Source organism: Caloenas nicobarica, chromosome 5 (assembly GCF_036013445.1).
Source record: "Caloenas nicobarica isolate bCalNic1 chromosome 5, bCalNic1.hap1, whole genome shotgun sequence".
Lineage (NCBI taxonomy): Eukaryota > Metazoa > Chordata > Aves > Columbiformes > Columbidae > Caloenas > Caloenas nicobarica.
This window is the reverse complement of record NC_088249.1, coordinates 57,091,820-57,117,221: the sequence shown is the minus strand read 5'-3', so window position 1 is coordinate 57,117,221 and position 25,402 is coordinate 57,091,820. Positions and strand designations below refer to the sequence as shown.

Genomic DNA, 25,402 nt, shown 5'->3' with positions numbered 1-25,402 from the left:
TGGGACCTTCCCTGGAACAGCTTCCAAACCGTGATGACTGAAGTGTGAGAAAGCAAGAGGTTTCAAAAGGTACTCTCATAACATAAAAAGCAAACAAATTAGAAAAAAATAAGAACAGATGGCAGTTTGGACAAGAAATGACATTAAAAGCTACCAAGCTATGATCACGTATCTTAGTCTTCCCAACCCCTCTTCTCTGGCTCTCAAGTGCTCCATCACGGGACATAATCTTGGCAGATGTATCAAGAGAAGTAGAAGAAAAAAAATTTTCACATCCACTTTTATTGTTTGTAAAATAAACTCTCATTTTCCTTTAATCTTTCATCATTCTATAAGCATTACCATACACAGGGTAATAACACTAATAACGCCAGTCAAAATAAACACGAAATGAAAAAGAGGGAAAGAAAGCTGGGTTTCTTCTTTTGTCTTTTTTTTTTTCAATGTTGTTTTTAAACTTATCACTGTGCACTCAATGTAGTATTTTAAACTAAATGTAAACTACTCAATGTAGTATTTTAAACTAAACCCATCTACAGCTTTGAGCACATTTAAAATACTTTTAATGGCTCTTTAAACAAAATAGTTGGTGAGAGCCTTACTACAAAGGCCTCTACACAACAAAGTAAAAGCCAGGCTTCTAAGTTTTTATGGCTGACGTAACAGGATACCAATTACAGCATTTAACCCAGTTTTGGAGACAGACCAAGCTAATGTAGCCTTCTGCTATTTTGGGCGACGGCTCACTGCATTTCCTCGCCAGCTTTGTGGGGATACGCCTGCCTTCGGTGACCAGCCAAGACAGGGAGCAGAGCCGCCCGCGCCCCCCCTACCGAGGGAGCCTGGGAGTGGGTGCTCAGCGACCCCGCACCCCAAAACCGCCGGGACAGCCCAGCACCAGCCCCACAAGGGCTGCCCTGCTCTCCCACCAGCGCAAGGCCGGCACAGAACCGGGTCACAGGAGGTCAGTCCACAAAGCCACCGGCCAGGGCTCCTCCCGGCTTCTCTCCAGGGACACAACAGGGTGGCAACTGCCCGTGGAGGAGGGGAGGGAAAGCACCACCACCTTCTCAGGTTCTCCCTGTGCGCGTGGAATTAACGCGGTTTCATCCAGTGCTGCTTTTCTGAAGGTCAGTCCCTTCAGGACAGTCTGCTCCACTTTCAGTTTGCCTATTTCAGGTGTGGGTTTAGAAACAGTAAGTGACTCAGGAGTCTGAATCCCGCTATGAAAAATGACTAAGGTGTACAGCATGAACACGCCTCGCTGAAAAGCGGTGGAAACCAAATGCTTTCCAGGACTTCACTTTTCTAATGGCCAAGGCTGGTTCACCTCTGTTCCTCAGCACTGCTTGAAAACACAATGTAATTTCTCCTACAGGTAAGAAAAATCCCCAGCCCTGGGACGTTTCACCACAGAATAAATTAACTGTTCAGCTACAGCTCAGAGTCACTTTTCAGCTGGTCTAATAGGCTTTTGAGCACCCAGCAGTCTCTACATGGGAGCACAAAGAAATCAAGAAGCAGCTTTTGCCCACACATTTCACCACAAGGACTCCCAGGCCTCAAGGTTTTGATGCAGCATACATGCTGATCCTGCGGCTGCTGCTTCTCTCTCTTGCAAGTGGTACAGGCAAATCCTTTCTCTCTCACATCCACGATCAAAAAATGCACAAGCATGTACCAGAACACACTCATCTGGCAAAGCAGTAGATTGCCAAATTCACCCTACAGATGGGTGGGCTTTTCTTGCTGTTTCAGGTCAGTAACTTAGTCTCACAGCCACTACTCTAGTAGCACACGGACTAGCGCTGCAGCAAAATAGAGACGCTACTGAAAGCCACTGCGCAGTGTAGAGGAAAGCTCCTGCTCCACGGAACGAGCTGGAAACACGTACCCTGCCGACGCGAGGCTGCCGCAGCCTCCTCCTCAACACTGTCTTGAGAGAAGACAGGCTGGCCAGGCACAGAATGCACCTTCAGGGTGGGTACGGAAGTCACAGAGAGCATCGCTTTTCATTTCAGCTTCACTGAGAGTGTTTTCAGGAGGACCTGCAGCTCTGTGCTGGGCCCAGCTGCCATTTGCGGGAAGCCCCCCGGCAGGGCACGCCTGCGCACCCGCTTCGCGCGGGCTGGAGAGGGTGTCGGGGGCTCCTGCAGCTTTCACCACAACGGGTCATAAACCTGCTCGGCTGTGGGTCCTGCGCACCTCGGAACTGCTGGAGTTCAGACTGTCACACCACAGCAAGGGAACTTTAGCGTGCCCTCCCAAGCAACCAACATGTAACTTCTACTAGACTTCTGTAAAATTCAGTAACAAATTCCTTTAAAAATCTTTAAAATATGCTTTGCTGATTTTCACCCTCCAAAATCCTTAAGCTACAATATTAACCCAGGCTTTTGAGCACCAGCTACCATAAATCCTCAGCACCAGTTAAAGGCAGGAAGCAGCTCACTTCCTACTCCAGGCAAGTTTTATAGAGAAAAAAAAAAAAAAAAAAAAAAAAAAAAAAGCCCTTTACAGCATGCAAGAACAGTAGCGCTGCAAACTTGTTGCAAGACAAACCTCCTGAAACCTGGATTTGATGAGCTAGAATGGGCTCTGGCATCAAGGCAGGAGTAACTTTTTTCCTCCATTTTCAAAACCAGTTCTGCCACTCAGCACCTCTGAGCAGCACCAGTTCTGAACTATGATCCTGTATTTCAGCTGAAAGCTAAAATAACCGAGGCTTAATTAGGTAGATAATATACCTGGCAAAATGCTAGACAGTAATTAAAAAAAAATAACCATTAAAAATTAATGAACTTTAAATTTAAAACATATTGTTCCAAGATTTCACAACCTATTACACTGCTTGAGGCATGCAGCTCTCAAATTCCTTTGGTTACTTAATGTACTAGGACTCACTTCCAGACAAAGGGGCGCACACACGCAAAAAAAACATCATACCTGAATAGATTTTTTCACTTTTTTTGCTCAAGCCGTATGAACAGTATGTATATCAAACTAAGAGTCCAGAAAAAAAGCAATACAAAACTCTTGGCTAGTATACATTATCATGTAATGCACTAAAAATAAGTCAAGATATCCTTTCCTTCAGTATTATTTGTACACATTTTACCTAACTTTGATTTTTAGAAAAGATTCAAACGTTTAAGTCTGCTAAACCCCATCTGTAAGTTACTAACATGAGCACAAATCCTACTAAAGTACATAAAACATCTCATTATACATTAAGTCAACTGAAAAAGGACCTGTGCATATTACAATTTAATTTCTAAAATCAAAAACAAAACAAAATGACCAAGCTTTATCTCGCATTCAGATAAGTACATATCTAACCAAAATCCACAGAAAAAGTTTTTCTAGTGTATCGGCTCAATAGCAACAATGAGTGTTGGGGTGGGTATAAATACGGAACAGTGTAAGATAAATATCAAGAAGTAAGTTGGATCTGGTAAGTGTGGAAGCAAAGAAAAGACCGTTCATTATGTGCTCAAATGAGGAACCTCTGAGAGCAAATGACATTTCTCTTCCCCACAAACAGACATGTCCACTCAGCAAATGACAAAGTCAGTCTACGGGCTCAAACATATCCCACTCTTGGGGTTAAAAAGTAGAGGGTCAAAAAGCAAATGTGAAGTCAAGTTTGCTGCTGTTCAGACTGGACCTTCCTCACTTTCTGATACAGACGTAAAAACACAGGGGGTTTGCTAACGCTCTGAATGCCAGTATGGACAAACTGGCTCCACAGTATGAAAAACAGCTTCCATCTCAAATCAACAGACACTTTTCAGCCAGAATTTTGCCAAGAGAAAGCAAAAATAGCACAAGAAACAGTCTCTTTAACATGAGCTACGCAGCCTGTTTGGTACCTTCTTTCAGAGGGCACTTTCTTCTCTCGTGTTTCAATATTTATTTGCTTTGCTTTTCCGGGTATTCCTGGCACTACCCTCCTCCATGGGGAATGAAGTATCATAGATGTTTCACATACTTTTCTGAAATACAAGTGTGTGTCTTAGAACACAAAAAATGAAAAATAACCTGAAGGACGCCTTCATGCCCAGCAGAGCAGGGCAGACAAGGCTATTCTGGTTCATGCTATTCAAATAAGGTTTGTGATAACAGAGCAGATGTAAAAATCTGTTCACATTGTACAAAATTCTGTGGAAGCATATCACTGGGCAAGAGACCCATTATATCCCTTTCCATAGGCATCATCAATTCCTTTTTTAATTTCACCCCATCAGAATATCACTTTTAAGTTAAATATTTGTTTCTTCCCTTTCACCAACAAAAAAAATCCCCACACTAGAATTTATTAAACTTAATGGACAGTAACTACTCCGGATTAATAGACCTGGTGAAAACTGTGTTCATTACGCAGTGTCAGCCATTATCTTTTTTTTTTTTTTTTAAATTACCATTAAGTAATATAATAAAGGTCAACTCAAAAACCAGCGTAACACGTAAATCCTAAGGACAAGCTGCCACATAAGCTGAAAGCTGTCTTATTTTTTGCAGCAGCGAGGAAAAAAGTAGTGAAATGGGAAGAGCTGCTGCAAGTCAAGTGACTAAACATCCTTCTAGCCATCACCATCAACTTATAGAGGTCATGGGTCAATTAAAACCACACATGAGCAGCTTTCATTCTAGTTGAATCAGTTTCAATTTTATTCCTGAATGGCCAACATTCAATTCCTAGTATTTCATTCACTGTATCAGTTTCTGATACTAGAATGCAGAACAAGGAAGCAAATGCGGTCACAAGAAAACCCCCTTATTCTGCAAGAAATGCCTCCAGAAGAATCACCACTGGACAGCTTCAGACTCTCACCTCCTTGGTCTAAAAAGCACTACCTCATTTTCAAATGCACAGAAAGCCATACAAGGTTTGCACCCTCTTTGTTGTAACTAGGAGGATTAGAAATGCCACATGTTAATATAGTCGAAGGCTAGAGGACAACTGAAAAATGGCTGTACGAATCTTTCCTCAAGAAAGCAGGCTTAAAAAGCAAAGACACCAAATAGGTTGGGCTTATCTAACACATGTTATGTATACACTGTACTAAAACACACAAAGAGTGTGCAGCTTGCAGTGTACATATCTGCGGGTTTCACCATGAAGGATGGCCCAGAAACACTGCTAACCACACAGCACAGCTCTCAGGCGATAAAGCATTCCCGAGGCTGCAGTCAGTCACATGTCCAGAAATAAGAAAGGGGAAGTGTTTGGAGATCTTTTTATACAACAGAAGATGTCTGGTTAAACAATACCAAGGCACACAAATGAGTCTGTGAGTTGAGAGGTGACTTGTAAGGGAAACTTGTGACGGACTAGAACTGTTTCTCCTCTTATGGCTACAGTTCTCTCCACCTTTATTTTACTTTCTCGTGGAAGAGAAGCCTGTGAGATCCGAAGGAAACACACGCTTTGATCTCTGTATCTCAGATGCACTGGTGGAAAAGACCAGCTGTGGGGAGGGGAAGGAGCTCCCACCCCAGCCCCGCTTTCCAGGCACATTAGTGACACAGCTGCTTGGTAAAGCTCAGCCACTGCACCAGGAGGCAATGCTGTTGTTAGTCAAGAATTGTATTAATTCTGCAGGCTGTCCATCAGGACCAATTTTAACTAGAGCAAAAAAAATACAGCAGTTTTTCTCCAGTCCATCTGTATCTCTATGAAATAGCACATTTCACTCAGTTCACAGAAGTGTTTTACTTTGTGCATAGCAAGGCTTCTCACTTGAAAGGGGAGGGAGTTTTCAGATTTGATACCATTTTGCATTTCCCTGAGACATGAGCACCTTTGCAAAATGGACATTCATGGATCTCTGTTCCTTTCCTCGCTGCTCTCAGTTGCCCACCAGATGCCAGCAGAACCTCCACTGGAGCCCAAGGCCATTACCAGCTGAGCCCAATGCCCTGCACAGCCACCGGCTCCTGTTCTTCTGTGACCTGACTTCTCCCCATAACATGGAGGGATCCTCTCAAGCTTGAAGTCACATCCCAAAATTGCACACCCCAGCCCAGGCCCTTGCCCATGCTGGATTTTACTAACCTTATTCCTCTCAAGCGCAGGGCTGCCATCCCTCCTTCCATAGCAGGTGAGGAGCACAAGCCAGATGCTACCACTGGCTTTCAGCCTGGCCTCTGCTAAATGAGCTCTTGTGTCACCTCTCCACTGCTTTCCAAGTCCCTCTTTGTAGCTGCTTTCCTCACTTTGCTCTTCCTAAAGCTTTCCTTAGCCTGCAAAGTAGCCTGTTTTCCTTTCTCTGGTTGAGCTGCAGCTGTTCCTAATTTGCTGCCCATTCAACACCTGGGCAGGGAATCGAGACTTAGCACTTTGCAGATGGGGGAAACAGTCCCACCACAATTAGTTGTCTAATATGAAAGGTCTAGCACAGCAGCACTAGTGCAAAGTAGACAGCATAGGCAACAAAGAAGGACAGCAGCCTCAGCCTTTAGTCAGCACGGTGCAAAAGTGAAACCGCACCCAAGTGGGAAAGTTTTCCAGATATGAAATTGTTCGAATGATTGTAGAAACCACTTATCTCACTTTAAAAAAAAAAAAAAAGGGGGGGAAAATCAGACTCCCAAGCAGGTCTCAAGGAGCAGCTCCTCCAAGGAGGACAAGAGAAGGCATCCTCATAGCCACATCAAGGTGTATTAGCACATTTACAGAGACCTAAGAATTTTCTCTGTTATAATCTTCCATCCGTAAGATGGGATGCAAAAATCTTCAAGGAGTTATCCTTCCAACCTGAAAGTATGAGGCAAATTTCCTAGTTACTTATAAAAGGGAAACAAAACCTCCGAAACCCAAAAGCCTCTGAGGTGGGAGGGAGGGAGGAAGGAAACTGCTGGATCCCACATAAAGGACTCCAAGCCAGAAACTGCAGTAAGTTGTGTTGCAATATTCTCAGCCAACGGTAAGAGCAACAGACAGCAAGGGAGGGAAAGCTCACTCCCTGGCTGGGAAGCTCTACTCACCCATGAGAGGTTTACTACAACGGCCTCACCAAAACACAAACATCACAGAGCAGCAACACTTCCATCACCACCTCCTCTGTTCTTCGCTTTGCAAAAATCCCCTCACTTTATACATGATGTGCAAGCCATTTTGTAATTAAGCAACAGGAAGCAATATAAAGTGAAGACTATATAATCAAGCTTTATTATGAACTCAAGAGGCATATAAAGTAAATGGGAAAAAAAATGTCTTCACGAGGTACCAGTATCATACTATTAAAAAGAGTTATTTTCAGGTAGAAATTCTCAGGACTAAGACAACAACTACAAGTTTGTACAAAAAATGCTTTGCAAATCTGGAGTTTAGATTTAACATTAAAAAAACCCCAAACATAACTTAAAAGGGAGATATGAAAGGTCACATAGAGAAGAGGCAAAACTAACAAAAACTGCGCCTTTGCATATTTATTTTAGGAATTTTGTGTAAAAGGGTAAATCAGTAAACATAGGATTTTCCAGAAGCACAGAGAACCCGAGGAGGACCAGTATAAGCCATTGTATATGATAAGAACAGATTCCTTTGTCAGCTTTCTTTAAACAGTATTGCGTAATTTAAATCTTGCCGTAACCACAGTGATGCAGACAGAGATACGCGCTAAGAATTTTAAAAATAATTCAAGTAGAAGAGCAATACAGGTTAACCCTGGACATTAAGGATAGGAAGGAAAGCAAACAACAGCAGCTACGAACTCTCAGAAACCTCTTTTGGGCTCTGCAGCCCGTCTCCCAACAAATGGACACACTGCCACTACCTGGCATCAGCTCCAGAAGGCAGCATGAATCTGGGGGCTTGCTTGGTGGAGGGGGAGCAAGTGAGCAACACTGACACCCCAGAGTTGGCAGGTCTGAAGCTTTTAACCATGCCAACAAATAAGGGGATGTGAAGCATCTACCCTCAGGTAAGCCAGGCTGTGCAGTGGGGAACACAACAACAAACCAGAGATGTGGATTTGAGTCTCAGTTTTGATACTTATTGGTGGCTCTGACCTTCTACCATAGCCAAATATAGCACCACTAAGAAAGGAGCTGCCTTAGCTTTTATAGCCGTGATCCCCATCTCCCAGAACTGACAGAAAACACAGGAAAGCAAGAAGACTGTCCCATTTCTCATGGGAATACAGCATGACAGGGAGGGCTCTGTCATCACCAGTCTGGCAGAAACAGAAACACCGTACAGAGTGAAAATCTCCTGCTAAAAAGTGAGTGATAAGGCAAAACCAAGCAGTTTATTTTGACAGAGGAGTTATCTGTACTTTTGGTTTGGCACAACAGCTTGGAGTCCAACAGTTATATTGTAGTGGCATGTAAATGAGACTGGTTCGATCGCTGACTGTTCAACAATTTGCAAATATTTATTAATCAGTACTGCAGTGCTGAATGGCAAACCCCTGGGACTTCTGTATACAGCTTTGCAAAGGGATTATTTATGCCTACAGTTCTGATCTTTCTGCTTTTTCCCTTGCCCCTCCCCAAGCAGAGAATTGTGGAGATATCAAAATCTTGCTTTAGGGTTAAAATACCTATTTGAGCATTGCCCATACTTGTTCATGAATTTAAGCGTATAAAGAGATCTCTCTGGTATTATTCCTTCAACCATTTCAAGCAAGAGTGTTCAGGTGGTGTCTGCTTTTGATCAGAAACAGACATAATCAGAAAAGTTTGTACTTCTCCTTTTCATCAGGAGGGTGACATGAGACTGAAAACTCATCTTGCAAGTCACAGTAACACAGAGCAGGGGGAGAATTTTTTTTTTTTCAGAATCACACTCATGTACTAGCTGTGCAAAATTTTAATCACATATAAGCAAGCACAGTGATTAAAGATCACGTACATGCACTACTCATGAGCAAAGCAAGAACCTCAACAGCTCCAAGTGCTGGTACTGGCGCTAGTCTCTCCAACATCAGTCCTCACAAAAGCAAAATAAGCTATTTACTGGGGGCAGGCACCATGTCCCATTTAGTCCAGCCTGTTTAAATGACAGACACACATAGCCATCAATATTTAAACTATTCTGTGGGAATCCCTGCATATGCACCCTGGAAGACAAAGAAAAGCACCCAAGGCCTTACGTTATTAAAAGAAGTGAATAAAAGTTTTACATTCAAACAATTATTTTAACTTAAATCTCTAAAGAGTAGCAACTATTGACATAGTTCAACTGGGACATTAAGCAAACTGATGTTAAAAAGCTTTTGTTTCTTACCTCCTCAGGTACAATGATTAAAGGGTATTTGTCCTCTGATAAGAAGTTAAAAATAACCCACACTTTAAATGCATCTTCGTCACTAATCAGCAAAGGACTTTTAGAGAGGTTCTTTTTAGCACAGAGAGTCCAGCACATCCTGTTGAATTCAACTTTGTCAAAGTTTCCTTGAACCTAAAATGAAGAAATTGAACAAAAAAAAATTAACATGCACAAAGGGCACAGAATAACAGACAGCAAAGTTTAACAGCCTAAGTCAGACAAAAAGCACCAAGAAAATTCTCGTTTGCAAGAGATGTCAAAGCCCAAAAAGAGGTAATAAATACCCTGACTTCATGTGAAGGAGGCTACACCGCATTCTGCATTTCCTCTAGCTTTAGCTTCCAAACCATCTTCTTTGCTGTCTTAGTTCCAACTGCCCTTCCATTGCACAGAGTTACTGAGATTTTATGTAGCAAATTTGGAAACCATTACAGCCAAAAAACTACATGTGGATATACTAAAAGTGATATTGGGACAATAGTTGGGAAACACCTTTAATATGTTTTTCCACATCATGTTACTCAAACATAACTCTTGTAGGATATTCACAAACATGTAATAATTTTTTCTCAAACACTAATCCACTAAAAATCTTTCCCTTTTCTCAGAATTGCAAATCTTCACCTTATTGATCAAAAAGTCCTCTTGTTTTTATTATCCTTTATCATACCTAGCAACTGTACATACCCATCTGTGAATTATTTACATCTGTGACAGCTTTCATTTCCTCTATATTATTTTTAAACTCTCACTTATGTTAGAGATGAAAACTATTTATCTCCTTACATCTTAGCAATGTTATTTCTTTGCCAATATGTAACTGATAAAGGCATGTTTTGCACTGTAATGTAACTCCCTTGAGATTTCGGCAAGCATGTCTAAGAAACAGGTTCTTGTATCTCTTGTGGTAATGACACCAGTAATGTTGAGTGACATTTTCTTATGATAGGGCAAACCATGCATCTTAAATGCCTCAATTCACCATTGCAAACTATGATTTCCTACCCAGTCTGGTAAGTGGTCAAATATAGCAGAGGATAAGCCACACTGGCTAAGTCAAAGATAGACTAAGAAAGTGGATGAAGTGATGTGGGTGAAGGAAAAAAGAATAAAAAACAAAAAACAAACCAGAAGTAAGCAGGAAACCAACCCTATGCCAAGAAGCACTTTACAGTACAGTTTACAGGACTAAAAGTGAGACTATAAAAGAAAGCCACAGCCTTTGCATGCTTGCAGAGCAGGCCACCAATGCAAGTGACGATGCAAGAGGCCAGCTACAGGCTACAGCTGTCCTTTGAAGAAGGTGGAAGCTGCAGGAGCTATAGCTGCTGTAGCCACAAGCTCAGCATCCTGGTTACACAAGAAACACGGGTCTTAAAACGAAACGCCAGCTGAGCTGATGAACACCCTCAGGAAGAATGGCTAGCAGCCAGGTTTCCTCCTTCCCGCAATTTGCCAGCGCCTCAACCCTTGGCTACTTTTGCGCGTGCTTTTTCCCGTCTGTCCTCCCCACGCTGCCCAATGAAGCCTGACTTCTTCTCTAAAACAGCGTCATCCACCCAAATGATGAGCAGTTCCACCTTGGAAATGTCCTACTGGTTATGCTACTCCTGAGGAAGATGCCGACACAGTGGGAAATCTCCATTCCTACAGCCACCACCTGGCAAGTGCTCTAAGCGCTACAAAGGCTAAGTGCGTGGTTTCTGCTCGCATAGCAAAGCTGGACCACGTGCGCCTCAGAAACTCGTGTCGAAACCCAAGTCGCCTCCAGCGTGTTATGGCCACCAGGATTAGGCAGCAGCCAAGCAGGTGGTTTCGGGACCATTTTGCCACAGGGGACTAGGTCGCGCTGTGCCAGGCATCCCACTCCAGACATTTAATTCCTTTTTTCAGAATCCGGACTTGATTCTGAAATGGACTTCACGGGACTCACACGGCATCTGGAGCAGAGGCAATGCTTAGGAATTATTCAGGAGCAATAACCAGGTCAGCACACAAGTCCCAGCTCTCCAAAGTAACTCTGATACGGATCTGTGGTTTTTTTCTAAATGATCAGGCTGTCTGAACTAAATAGTTCTCTTTAATAAAGAATAAAAATTTTACTCATCAATTTCATGTAGCAATGCCAACTATTTCTGGTACCTATGTTCTACACCAGGGGTGTCAAACTCTGTTTCACCAGTGTCTACATCAGCCTCACGGTCGCCTTCAAAGGGCCGAACGTAATTTTAGGACTGTATAGATGTAGCTATTCCTACATCTATACAGTCCTAAAATTACGTTCGGCCCTTTGAAGACGACCGCGAGGCTGATGTGGCCCTTGGTGAAAATGAGTTTGACACCCCTGTTCTACATCCACATTTGCAGGGTGGGGGGGTGGAAGGAAGGTGAAAATCCTGCGACTAAACCAAAATTGCTTTAGAGCTAACTCCATTCTACAAAATACTTGGCTGTGCTACTTTGGCTTCCTTAACTGGCAACACTCCACTGTAGGTGGCTAGATAATAATTATTCTGAATTAATAATCTCTCTGAATTTATGAGAGATCATTTATAAGCATAATTTCAAAAATTAAAAATATTTGAACAATTTCTAAAGTTATTTTTGAACTTATTTGCAAAAGTACTTCTAACTTAATTAAGAAATTGTAAAAGAAGAAACTTTTCAAACAGGATGTACTGATGTCTAAACACAAGTCCTAAATAAATTCACACATTGCTTTTTCATGACATGAACAAAATACATGTTTATAAACACAGACTGGGTCAAAGACTGTCCTGGAACTGAAATTTAAAGAGGATTCATGAACCACCTTTAATTACAGTGAGACTCTACTATGAATGCTACACTGAAATCATCTTGATGTGAAACTAAAATAAGAAATTTGTGACATTCTGCTGAGAAACCAGAATTTCAATTGTGTTTGGCCAGAATACTCATCTTGCTTGCAAACTGTGTGAATATCACACAATTCTGTCGCTTAATTAATGAACAACTCCTTGTCCAAAAGATTTTTCCTGTGTACTAGTATATGCTTTTAACTGTACTTCATAATTTGTCCAAATTATTTGCAGTCATTTCATTTGGAAACTTCTACAGTACTCCACACTATTAACTCTACAGCAACTATTACTTTTATTTGTGAATCTGTCCAAATGATGAAACATGCAAACAAACCAACCCCTCTAACCTTAAAACTGCTTAAACTCATAGAGATAAAAATATAATAGTCACCTACCTTCCCTTTCTAACAAGTTTCAGAAAATAACAAAAAGAAAAATGCAGCAAAACCCATACAGTTTTCTCGATCTTTAATTTCTACTGATATGCAAAATATAATTTACTCCTTGGTTCTATATAAAGAGGTTTTTATTGCAGGGTAACACAGGGTAAGCCAGCACTGACAAATATAAAAAGCTACAACCGCATTTAACAGTACAACAAAAGTTATTTCGAAAGTTACAAAGTCCTCTCGAAAGTCACAGTTACATATCTGTTTTAAAGAAATCTAAGGATTCATTCTTTAAATATTTTACTGTTTTAAAGCAAAATATCTTGAGGCCAAAAATATCTCTCCTGAGCAGGTTGCTCTTGCTCAAATCAATTAATTCACCAGAAGATACGTGACTGAAAATTGAGATAAACTCCTCTGAATTTGGGGATATAAAGCACCAGTTGTTCTCTAGTAGCTTTGCTAACTAGCATAAATTAATAACATTTGTTACAATCACCCCATCTAAAACAACAGACTACGCCTTGGAAGAATGAAAAAAGAAAGGGTTTCTTGTTTGCTTTGCTTGTTTGTTTTAAACAAAGGAGACATGCTATGAACCAGTGACTTCATCGCTCTCTGCATGTTGTCTTTTGGCACTCATGTAAAGTCATCTCTAAAACATGAGATGCCACAATCAAGATTTTTCCAGTCCACAAAGATAGCCTTCTGTCTAAAGAACTTCACTAATTTTTAATAGTACATATCTAAACTGCTTACAAGTATCTAGTCAGGATTAAATAACATGAAGTTACAGGTAATTTAACCCTTTTCCTTAACACTTTCAAGCTGACCTAATGCTATAGGTATATCAGGCAATTATCAGAAGCCAGATGAATAAAACACAAGAAATTACATGCAGTCATGGCCTTCCCTTTCATGAGAAGCAAAGTAGCTTGTCCTTTGTTTTTACTATGGGGTAAGACGGTGCCCCAATGTAGCTAAGCACTGGAAGTTCACACGAGCTTGCTTACATAGCTTTAATTTTCAAATTGAAGTGTTATTTAAATGCAACTGCTCCTCATTTCCATAACTATTCTTCCCTTTAACAATAAAGCATGTTTATATTTGAAAAACCCTTCCATCTCTTTTTTTTTTTTACTTAATGGCTTGCTACTGCCTACAGTTGGTATTAACAAAAAAACATCATGGTTCAGACTTAATTACTGTAAGCCTTCAGTCAAAATAAAGTAAGGCCTTTTCTTTTTCCCAAAAATTTGTATACAAACTGCTTGGTCTCCATTGAATCCTACAGGAGCTCAGACGGCCAACACGAAGTGGAAGTGAGATCACAAACTTCTTAGGGACAAAGCAAGATTCTCCAGTAGCAAACAGCCAAGACATTAAGTGGGTACCTTTATGTGTTTTAACAGCCACCAGCTCCCACACACAGAACAGGGCTCTGTTACTGAGTATGACAGAAACACAGACTAGAGAGGCAGAGAGAGGCTGGTAAGTCTTAGCTAAATATATGAAGCTTGTCCTGCTTCAAAGCTGCCAGATGACATTATATATCATCACATTTTCCACCAGTATTAAATGCAGATTAAAGAAGCAGCAAAAATCAGCAGATTGGGCTAAGGAGTGTGCATAATCTGCAATTGCCACATTGGACTTTTCAGCAGCAGGTCAGTTCAGGACTTCTTAACATTATAAAAGGAAGGAAACATCTATGTATCTCTGCAGCCACGACAGCAAAGTTTGAGGGTTTCTGGGGTCAGCCCCCAAGTGTACGAGAAATCAGTGGTATCGAAGCTGATACATTTGCACTATCACGTGGGCTGGTTTTTACCATCTAGACAAGTTTCTCAACAGAAGTTGCCAGAAAAAAAAAAGCAGGAAGATAGTTTATTTTCAAAAAATTCAACCTAAATCTCAAACACACAGCTCCCAGAGCCCAGCTCTGGCCCAGTGACTACCTATCTCAGAACAAGATGGAGAGAAATTAGGAGAACCCTGCTGGCTTTCCAGAGCTTCCCCAAAACAAGGCACAACAGAAGACTGAAGAGTGCTCAGACACAAAAGGAAAGAACTTGCAAGACCAAAGTTAACGACACTCCCTAATGTCACCCACCGTAACTATTTGTAGAGATCTACTTATCAAAATACCTTATGAATAGACATTTAAGACATTTTTGCCCTTCCTGCTTGCAAAAGAGTCTATGACAATATTCTGTCATAGCCGTAGTATAAAGTGAGACACTCTTTAGCTCCAAGACACTTTCAAATAAATTCAAGCTAAGATGCTTTATCAATATGAAGACAGCTTAGAAAATGACCAGATGCAACAGGAAATAGAAACCCAGGAGAGAAAAAAGAAGTAGAGAACAGTGCACCTTTCCATTTTAAAGCACATACTCTCCGGAGTGCCTGCCTCACCACAAGCCCACACAGGCACACTCACAGCAGCGCCTTCACGCCAGCACGCTGCCGGCAGGCAGAAGCTTACTGCAAAGGCACTCTAAGACCTGATAAAGACAAAACAGAACACAAAAATTCAAAACTTACTTACCTTTTCCAAGATGAATTTGTTTAGATAAGGCATGTAGCCCTGATTGGACACTGGTCCTTCATCATCGTCCCTGAAGTGCTCTTCCAAGGCCACTGGATCGTGGGGAACATTTAGCACTGTACACAAGTTGTGAGAAAGGACCTAAGGACAGAAGAGAAATCAATGACACTGCTGCATTCCCTCCGGAGCAGACCTCCAATTTGCAAAACCATGTGCAAAGTGACACTTTCATATCAGCACAAGTTCTGCCCTGCAAATTTTTGTGAAAAAACAAAGCATAACTAAAAAAGTTGACTCCAAGGGTTCAACTGCTTCCGACAGTCGCACGGTTACAGAAACGACGTGATCAGACATAAGTCCATTCCTACAGAATTGCAAACATAGCTACAGAAGCTACCCTTTGTACACATACACAAGCATTTGAAAACTAGGAGAGCCATGCAGAAACACCAAAGTAATATTTAGAGAGTGAAATTAGGTAGCTACAGATACCAACCACAAACACCTAGCCTCTGAAATGATAAGTATTTACTATCTAGTGAAAATGAGTTACAAAGAAAACAACTCAATATGTACCTTTACTTTAAAGAAACGACCACTCAAATTAAAGCATTAAGTATGGATTTCTCGTATCTGCTTGCTTTTGGGTTGCTTCTCAGCATTGACCCCATGTTTCAGTTAGCAAAGAAAAAGTCACATTACAGAAAGGGGAAGGGGTTAGGCATGCTTCTCAAATTTTTATTTTAAAAAGTTATTTGCATGAATTATGTCAAGAGCTTAACACCCACCAGCACTCCTCTGTTCTTGAGAAATGACCTTCAAGAAGCAGCTACATGCTTGATTAGTTTTAAGGAAGTGCTGCATTATTGAAAACTAACTGGTAGCCAATGCATCTCAACTTCTTCAACTTAGGCTGAATTTTGCAGGCACAAACGAACGCCTTGGTACCAACACGAGGAAGGCAGAGCCTGGGCAGCAGTCGCTCCTGAGCCACCAGCACTTTCCTAAGCAAGGCAAAGCACCATCTCTTTCGCTATTCACACTGTCCCGAGTCAGGTCAGTCCTGTAACGCGCTGCCCACCGGGTGTTAAACGCTGTTACATGCAGAGCTCAGCCTCTGAAGACCACGTACTGGCTGTAGGAATTGCGTTAAGGATTTAACTTCACATGCCCAGGAATGGTCTGTATTGAAAAAAATAACTAAGAACCAAAGGCAAAAAATACAGCTAAAAGAAAATTAGGCAGAAGCAAAGCAGACTGCATCTTTTGGAAAGGCAGGCTGTTTGTGGTATTTTCTTTTTTTAAAATCAACAACTAGACAGGACAGACTGAAATTGAATTTTGGCATATGTTTTACTTTTTCACTGTGCAGCATAAAATTGAAAAAAAATATGCAAAGAGAAGGCAATAAAAAAATATGCTGTACATTTATAAGTGGGTCTATATATGCAAGTAGACATAAAGTGGTCGAGATAGGGTAGCTGCAAAACAAGAAGTGAAAGTCTGAAGTCATCAAAGCCTAGGAAATCAAACCTATGCCACACACTTAAAATGTCTGGACTTCCCCCCCCCGCCCCAAAACCCACCAACGTACATTTACTTTTCTTACGTATGATAAGGAGACATGCAGAATCTAAGCGCTAGTTAGCATCAAATCCTGCAAAGGCAGCCCAGGATGCAAGTTCAGTTCAGAGGAGAATTCCTCTCTACATACGTCCAAAGTTACTCTTTCTTTTAGAAAAGCACATATTTCCACAAGAAATACATATTTTCATCGTCGTATGCTAACATTAAGCCACTGAAGGTGGTTTAACCACACGCAAAGTTTAAAACCAGAATAACAATAGCATCAGCCATGTTACCACAAAATCTGTATTTCCTAAAGTAGCAAAGTAGTATTTAGAAGTTATTACATTTCTTACTACCCTCCATCAACAGCATACTCCCCTTCATCAATCCTTATTTTTAACCACCACATCAAGTCAAGTATTTGAGTCCATGTGATTTACATACAGAGGAAAAAAAGTACTATCATGCGTGTTTCCCCTTCTATTTAAGGCTTCTGTTATTTATAGAAGACTGAGGGATTCTTGAATTTCTGAGAGAGAAAGATGACCTCAGTTTTCCAACCAGACTGTAGTTGTTAATACTATAACTAAAAAAAATACCCAGCTAATAAAAATATTCTAAAAGTCTAACTGATTTAAGCTTACTACCAAAATAACTTTAAAAGTCTCAATAAAACACTATCTCATCCTGCCCCTTCTACGTGTTTCTCTTCGCCCTTTTTCGGCCTTCTTGCTGTGCTTGGGCTGTCAGAAATCTAGGTGCTTTCCACATCGAGCACCAACCTACCAGGAAAAAAAATCTACTTTCAAGCATTTTCTAAGATCTGCCTTATCTGCGATCTCTCCTGTGCCCAGGGCTCTCTTTTCATAACTCAGGAAATTCCTCAGCGCCTGCCAAAGCCTGCCATTCTCTAACACAGCCGAGCGCCAGCTGAATTCTTCAGTTGCAGGGTAAGCCTGAAAAATTCTGCACTGAGGTCTCATTTTGTTCTCTCAAACCACATTATCTGGACCGTGATATACTCTATTTTAATGATCAATTAGGAAAAAAAAAATCCCACTGATTATTAGGTTAATTGGGGTATGAAAAATAGCCTTGCCTTGCAGAAGCTCCATCAACCATGAGGAAGTTTTGCACGAGTAAGAATTATTCCCCCCTGCCCACAGGGTTGCTAGGCAGCTTTTTCTTTCTGCACTTATTATGCTCTGGATGCCACAATTAACAATCCACCTTCATGTCAGAGCTAACTCCTACCCCACACTAGAGACTCGTGTCCATGCTGCAGCAAAGGGGTACAGTGGTGGTCCCCAAACTGCAGTCCATGAGACACTACAAGCAGTGCACAAAGGGCTCACAAAACCAGCGCACTCTGGGTGCAATTCTTCCATTTTCAATAAAGAGTTTCGTAAGAAAGATGCCTAGTGGTTCCCAGGGAATACTGAAGGTGTTCTGCTCTAAATACGAATACCCAGATGAAACATGCAAGCTGAACACCAAAGGTCATTATGGACTTGGGGTTTACTTTATTTACGGCCAGTCTCACGCTGCTTTACCTGGAGTGCAGACCCTCAGCCCAGCTGGACTCCACCACAGCTGCTCCCCTCTGAGCTCCCATTTTCCAAAACATTGATCTTCCCAAACCTTAAGCATGTGTCGAACTCTTACCATCTGAGTAGTTCCATTTAACCCTGCCCATAAAAGTGATCTGCGTTTCTAAAGGGAAAAGGAAGATCTGCTAGACTACTTATTGCTCAGCAACAAAAATTTGGCCCAGATGACAGTAGGAGCATTAACAGGGCAGACTAATCCTACAGTGGCTATTGCCAGTTTCTTCAGTACTTTTTTTCTTTTCCATCTTTCAGGAGGGTCTTCTCCCTCCCCCGTCTTTTTTTAAGATGTTAAAACGTTGGCATCGTAGATCCCGACAGTTCCATTCAGTGATTCTGTGTGAATTCATTCCAAGACATTCTTGGCTCATCTCTCCCTGACATCCATGTCAGCAGCTAGCCAGCCAAAATAAGGCTACTCACAACCGCTTTCCCTTTTCCTTTTTTGACCAGTGTGAAAACCAGCATCGCATATGCCCCTTGTCACAGGCACAAGGTCTTTTCAACCCAAGTACATCTTAAGCATACAGTTTCTTGCATCACAACATCGCCAAGGTCCAGTTTCCTTACCCACTCAGGTAGCAAGTGCTCCATTCGGAGTCTCATTATTTAACACCAGTGTTAGCGAGCAACCTCCTTCCCAGCTGGAGAAGCGTATTCAGGCCCGGCCTCCACCAGCTCAGGTTCCTAACACTACTGCCCTTCGCCCACATCACCTCTCCGTTCTTTCACTCGTTCCCTTCTCCCTTGGGCACTCACAAAACCCTTACGACCATTTTCGACAACCTCACCCTTCCTCCTGCCTTCATTACCAGCAGGTCCCCAATCACTGGTGCCCGCACCTGTCTACTTGCCCTTCTGCCATGAGGCTCCCAGACCTTGGGAAATGCTCGCAGTCATCATCCTCCATCTACTGCACCTTTCGTCTACATCCTCTTTGAAACCAGTTGACAAAACCTCAAGGACAAAGGTTAAACAGGCTGTTGATCCACTGACAGCTGCTCCTCTCAAACATCGTCGCATGGCCCTGTCATTTCAGTCTAGAAGCTACTTTGGTTTGCCAGCTCGTCTGGAAGAGGGGTCTCCCTCCCCTCGCACCTTACAGACGCGATTCTTCATAGCTACCCGAATACAAACGCTTCTGAGCCCCGTTAATCACGTCAGAGTACAACTCTCTCAAAGTGAGTCACAGTGACTAATTTCCTACCATCCCTCAATGTTGTACAAAGCCAATTGTCCGGCCGGGGTCCTGCCCACTCGTCACAGGCTCTCAACCTTTCCAGTGCCCTGCTACATTGTTCAAGGTCTTCCTCTCTGTTCCGACCATCCCTCTTGCCCCTGATTACACCATTCTTCCTCTTCCCACCGGCCACTGACTTCCCATTTAGTAAAAGGGCAAAACAAAGATAAGAGGTATAATAACCCTATAACATCCCAGATACGATTAAAGACTGGTTTAAATTTTCTAAGCCTGACTGGTAACTTGGGTCACTCACATATTACAGGCCAAGATGAGGCCGTATTTTCACGAGGTGCTCACCAGCCACATTCTGCAGATACCATGCCAGGAATCCATGACTTTGAAAATCCACCACGATGTATTAATAGCAGGCAAAACGAAACAAGAACAGCCACATAACCCCGTTGCCTAAGCAGAGACAAGTCACAAAGCAATGTAAGGAAGAGCTTCCAGAGAGAGAATAAAAACTAATTTGTATGTATTCTTTCCAAGATCAAATTATACACACATGCTACAAGGAGTTTTGCTGGCTGTTACGTATAACTACATTTAAAAAATGACAGTGTTTCAAGATCCAGACAAAAAGCAGATTGCATGTTGGCACATTATAGAAACTTTTAAAATAAGTCAATTTAAAAATCGCAGACTGCAAGAAAGATGAAATTGGATTTAAATATAGGAAAGCAAGTATTTGCATGTAGCTTGTGCTCAAACCACAACAGCAGCTGTAACTGCATACACAGAACTCACACTTCAGCCTTGCTACATCAGTGTTTGAAAGTGCTGAAACACACAGACAAAATAATGATTGGGTCCATATTCAAAAGTGTAATTTAAGAGCAGAATACACAAATGTTTCTCCTGATGTAGTGAAAAAAAAAAATCTGCAACCAGCTTAACAGTAGAACTTCTGAAAAATACTGATTAGACCAAAAAAAAAAAAAAAAATCAGTGCATATTGAAAGAAGATAATATTCAAAATTACACAGAGGACTGATTTGACTGTCTCTTCTCTCAGCAGCTCAGACCATATACAAAACATACAAATGGATAAAAGACATCCCATAAAATCCTTACTATTTCAAGCAAGTCCTAGTTTTTCCTCCAAGCATTTGCTGTTTCTCCAGCCTACAAAACAGACCAAATTCACTCACTTCCATCACTTTGCTCTAGATATATTAAAAACAAATGTGTGATGCAAATCCCTCACGGTAGGGGCTCAGCTACATAACACACATTTATTCTTCTCATAGTATTTAATGACAACTATTTATTTTTATGGAAGGCTCAAAGGTCACTTCTATGTAGAGAAAACAGAAATCACTCTCTCTAACAACCAACATGTTATGCTTAAGACCCTTCTGTGCAACATGATGGCAATACCTTATACTGGATTATACAACTCAAAGATCCATTGTCAGTAACTTTCCTTATTGAGGAGGGAAGAGTTCAGCAGGTTACACCACTGCATGTTGTTCTCAGAAAACAAACAGGTTTTTACTTTTTTTTTTTTTTTTACAGCAGAAGTTTCACTAAATTATTAAACACATTTTTCTAACGTCATAGACCTCTACTAACACGTTTATCTCCAAGCCTCATCTCTCCATTTTATAGGGATGCTGTATCTTCCTCACTGCAACATGGATGAGAAATACTTTATTGTGAAATACCTTCTTAGTACAACACAGCCCTACATCAATCAGCCAGGAACGTCTAGTTTGCTGTCCTGCCTACCCGTCTGCTGCAGGGATGTGGGGCTGCTGCCATAACGTGCACCTTTTCTCCCCAGAAGGACTATCAGTTTGACACCACACTCATCATTTGCCACAAAAAGCCTACCGAAGAACACTCCTTACCCCCTCCTGTGTTTCCTGACGACCAGCTCTTGGTGGCCACAGGAGAAGGCAGCAGCCTCATTTCAGACTTGTTTCTGCGTGCCCAGATCCCGCGCACTTGACAGTTCCCTCAGGAGCCTTTGTATCACAGACAGAACTGCACAGAGCCACAAAGACCCACTTTTTTTCATCCCTTCTCTGTCACAGAGATAATGAAACATCAAAACTGCTTAGGGAGATGTTTGATAGGTAATGAGGAGATAGGTTTAACTTCCCATCTTATTTTTTTAGCTTTTTAAGCACAAGCATTTGCAGGCATGGGGCTCTAATAAGACAGCAGAGCACAACGAGACAGGTAACTGTGCTTCAGTTTGGAGACACAACTGCTGCCTTAATCCACCCAGGTCAATGATCTCAGAGGAGTGACGGCACCTCCGTCAGAGTAAGCCGTACAAGCCCACCAGCACCTTGCCTGCTGCTTTAGCCATTTAATTCAGCCCAGCCTCTGTGCGACCACGACAGGTTCTCCACCCACTGGCACGACGACAGGTGCTGCAGACACACCTCCCCGGTGAGTGCACTGAGCACACAAATCGTGGCAGTGCACGCAAGGCGTGGTAGCGTGACAGGAAAACAGGGTTCCTTTAAAAAGCAGGACAATCAAAAACCGCCTCTCTGCAACCTCCTTCAGTTAGTCCTGCCACACGGCAACACAAACACTTCCAGGTCGCCACCTGTAAAAGCGCCTCCTGCCTGACTCCTGTCGTGCAGTCACTTCTGGACAAGCTGGACTGCACCTCAAGAGCCCGATGGCCCCGCACAAAGAAAAGGAGAAGAGGAACAGGCTGCTTGCAGCACATTGCGTGTGGCGGACACTTATTACATAATGCCCAAAACAAAGCCCACTATCTGCCGACCGCGCCTGCAGATCCTGCCCACAGCACGGCCGCCCTGGCTCTCCGAGTCAACCCCACAAAGGGCACAAACTTCAGGTAATTGTTGCGGCCACAACTCCAGCACCAAGTACAAGGACCCACAGTCTCCAATGTCAACAGGTGTTGCGTTCTTATTCAAAGTATTTATTTAGCCAGATTTCCACATTATTCCCAGGCCAAGATGGCCCCATAAAGCAAGGCCAAGATGGGATCGGATTCAGTGAGCTGCCTGAGAGCTCTTTTAAAAGCACAAACATTGCTTCAGCATATAAGCTAAGGAAAGAATGGCACAGTTGGAGTCTCTTGACTAATTCTCCTGTTTATACCCAAATAAGAGAGCACTGTGAAACCTCGCTCTCCCCTTGGCAAGCTATGAATTTCACTTGGACGCAGCCAACCCCTATAGATGGGACCTTGTGGCTACCCCACAAAAGGTTTTGGCCAGAAAGGGTACCAAGGACACGGGTTTGAAAGCGGACCAGGAGCACAACAAGGGTTTGTGCCCTGACATATTGGGGAGGACAATGCGCTTGCTTGGGCAGAATGGGAATCAGCCCGCTCGAGCACAAGGAACGGCCCGCACAAGCCTCCCATGGGCCGGAGGTGACCAGGAGCCGCAGCGATCGAGAACGCCACGTGCCCAAGAGCCTCAACGCAGAAAATGCGATTTATGGCCCCCAAATGGGCTTTGGAAACAAGCGCTCACGTCCGCTCACGCAGCCCCGAGCGTGCCCACCTCGGACAGGCCCCAGGCCAGCGCGCCCGTGTCCCCCGGAGGCGGCGGGCGGGACGGGCAGGGCCCGCGGCCCGCAGCCCTGCCCAGGCCGGCTGACCCTCGCTCCCACACGGCGCCCCGGCCCCGCACCGCGTCCCTGGGCCCGCCGCCGGGCCGGGCCGCCCCGCTTGCCTTGAGCTGCGACTTGGAGACCTTTCCGCTGCGGTCGAGGTCGAGGGCGGTGAAGGCGTGCCAGATGGACTTGAGCAGCTCCTCCTTGAGGCCCACCATGGCCGGCCCGCCGCCGCCTGCCGCCGCCGCTCCCGCGGCCGCTCTGCCTGCGCCTCGCCCGGCCCCGCCACCGCCGCCGTGCCCGCCCCGCACCGCCCCGGGGGCGGGTGCCCGGCCCTGCCCGGCTCCGCAGGCGCCGCCCCGGGAGCCGCGCGGGTCCCGCCTCAGCGGCGAGGGCCGAGGGGCCAGCGGGGCCGGGGCGGCCCCGGGCGCTGAGGGGAGCGGGGCCCCGCGGGCCGCCCGAGCTCCAGCGGGCAGCGGCGGCCCCGCCGGACCCCGGCCCCGCCAGACCCCGGCCCGCGGCCGGTCACACGGGACACACCGTGGGGTTCGCACAGGAGGATGCGCTCACAGAGAGCAAAGTGACTCTCCTCGGAGGCTGCGTAAGCCCCAAGGATTTAAAGAAAGCAGCTCGCAACGCAGGCTGCGCACAGCTGGAGTGAGGGAAGTCCAATCACAAATAGCGGGGGAAGGGCTAAAATAAAAACTTCGCCACTACTCCCAGAGCAGGGGTGGTACAAAGTCTCATCACAAGAAAGAAGTTTGGGGTTTTGTTTTGGGTTAGTTGCTTTTTTTTTTTCGTGTCAAGTCCTCTTAAGTGCTGTGGGTCCGGACTAAGCGGCAGGAGCAGCAGCTCTGCCAGGACTTGTCTCCAGACTCTGGGGCTTTGTAGCAGCCCCCTCAGTGCTATTTCTCTGCTCACACGGGGGGTTGCACCTGGGCCAGAAGCGGCAGCAAGATGCCTCAGCGTGCATTGCTTTGGATACCGCACGTGAGATCCCTCACGGTGCGCAGCTCACGGGCAAGTTAAGGAGGTTTCCTTTTCACAAGTTTTAAGCAGATCCATTAAGACACATAAAGGGTGGGGGGGAAGTTTTTAACTTTTGTCCAATTTTAGTCTTCGGTCAACTGTGTAATCAGGACAAAAATAGCACTCTGCAATTTAGATAGTTCTGGCAGGTGCGGCAAGACTGTAGCAGGTGTTGCTGGTTCATTGTATGATCCCAGTAAAAAAAGGCACATTCAGACTCTATAGTATCACTTAAAATACCATTTATTGGAGCTAACACTATAATGGAGAGGGCAGTATAGATAATCTTACATTCATTTAGGTGCCGGGAACTCCGAGCTGTGCAGCATCAACCAGGTCTGATCGAGGTATAGCATGTCATGCAGGTCCTGCGCATGAAAAAGTGACACTATTTTGGTCATTCAAGCTATTGCAGGATTTTCTCACAATAAAACAACTATGTACATTGTTTCTACAGCCAAAAAGATAGGACGTTCACCCAAGAGCCCCTCGCTGCACTCACAGATAAAGGGCAGGCCATGCAGGGAGCATTATCGCCGGTGCCAAGCCGGAGCTGCCCGCAGGCTCCTCTGCTACAATCAACCAGGTAAATTCATCCCACGGCCACCAAACACGCAGTCCCATGCGGCCAGGGTGGATGGGCAGTGTGGGGCAGCATAGGCTGAGCAGGCACAGGCGTAACTTAGATGGATCACTAATCCTTAGTGGATCACTGAATCTCAAATGTACAATAGTCTTCTGGTCAGGAAGGATCACTACAGGTGAGCAGATACTGAAGTTCACTGTAGGAAGTACTTATATGTGATAATTCATAACATGGGTTTTCTATATATAAGAAATTGGAGACTAGAATCATCCACAGATTTCTGGTAATTTTTATTATATATTGTATTTATATCTCTACCTTACAGCAAGCAACAAAAATATTCTAGAAATGCAGGGATGTCCTAGTCTCTCAGTAGTACAGTGAAGAGTCAAACACAACTTGCCTTATTCGCCAGGCGTATCCTAGTAGCCTTTTTACCCTTTCATTTTTGTTAACCTTTTTCTTCATAGATTATTCAGGACTTTGGAATCCACAATTATTTTGCTCTTTCCTCAAGATGGATGGTGTGAACTATACAATTAACATCAACAATTAATTGGATTAAATCCTAATGAACCTGATTAGCTAACATTATAGCTGTTAATATTACCAAAACCATTTGTCATCTTGAAATGCATTAGCATTTTTCCAATTTGACCACAGCTACTCCACTTAAGGAGGAAGGAGACAACTTTTGTATATGCAGATAACCTGACAAACTTATTTGATAGCTAAGCAACCACAAGGTCACCG

At 43.4% G+C, this 25,402-nt stretch overlaps 1 protein-coding gene across 1 annotated transcript in view; it reads right to left on the bottom strand.

The window, feature by feature from the left end:
* Window positions 1-23,416, bottom strand: part of SWAP70 (switching B cell complex subunit SWAP70) — a 39,125-nt gene extending 15,709 nt beyond the window's left edge. Inside the window, exons 1-3 of the mRNA XM_065636104.1 lie at window positions 23,154-23,416; window positions 15,061-15,201; window positions 9,236-9,409 (exon numbers count right to left, since the gene is read on the bottom strand). Coding sequence (XP_065492176.1) covers window positions 9,236-9,409; window positions 15,061-15,201; window positions 23,154-23,252 — 414 coding nt within the window. The 5' untranslated portion in view covers window positions 23,253-23,416. The remainder of the gene's footprint in view (window positions 1-9,235; window positions 9,410-15,060; window positions 15,202-23,153) is intronic.
* Window positions 23,417-25,402: the final 1,986 nt, after the last annotated feature.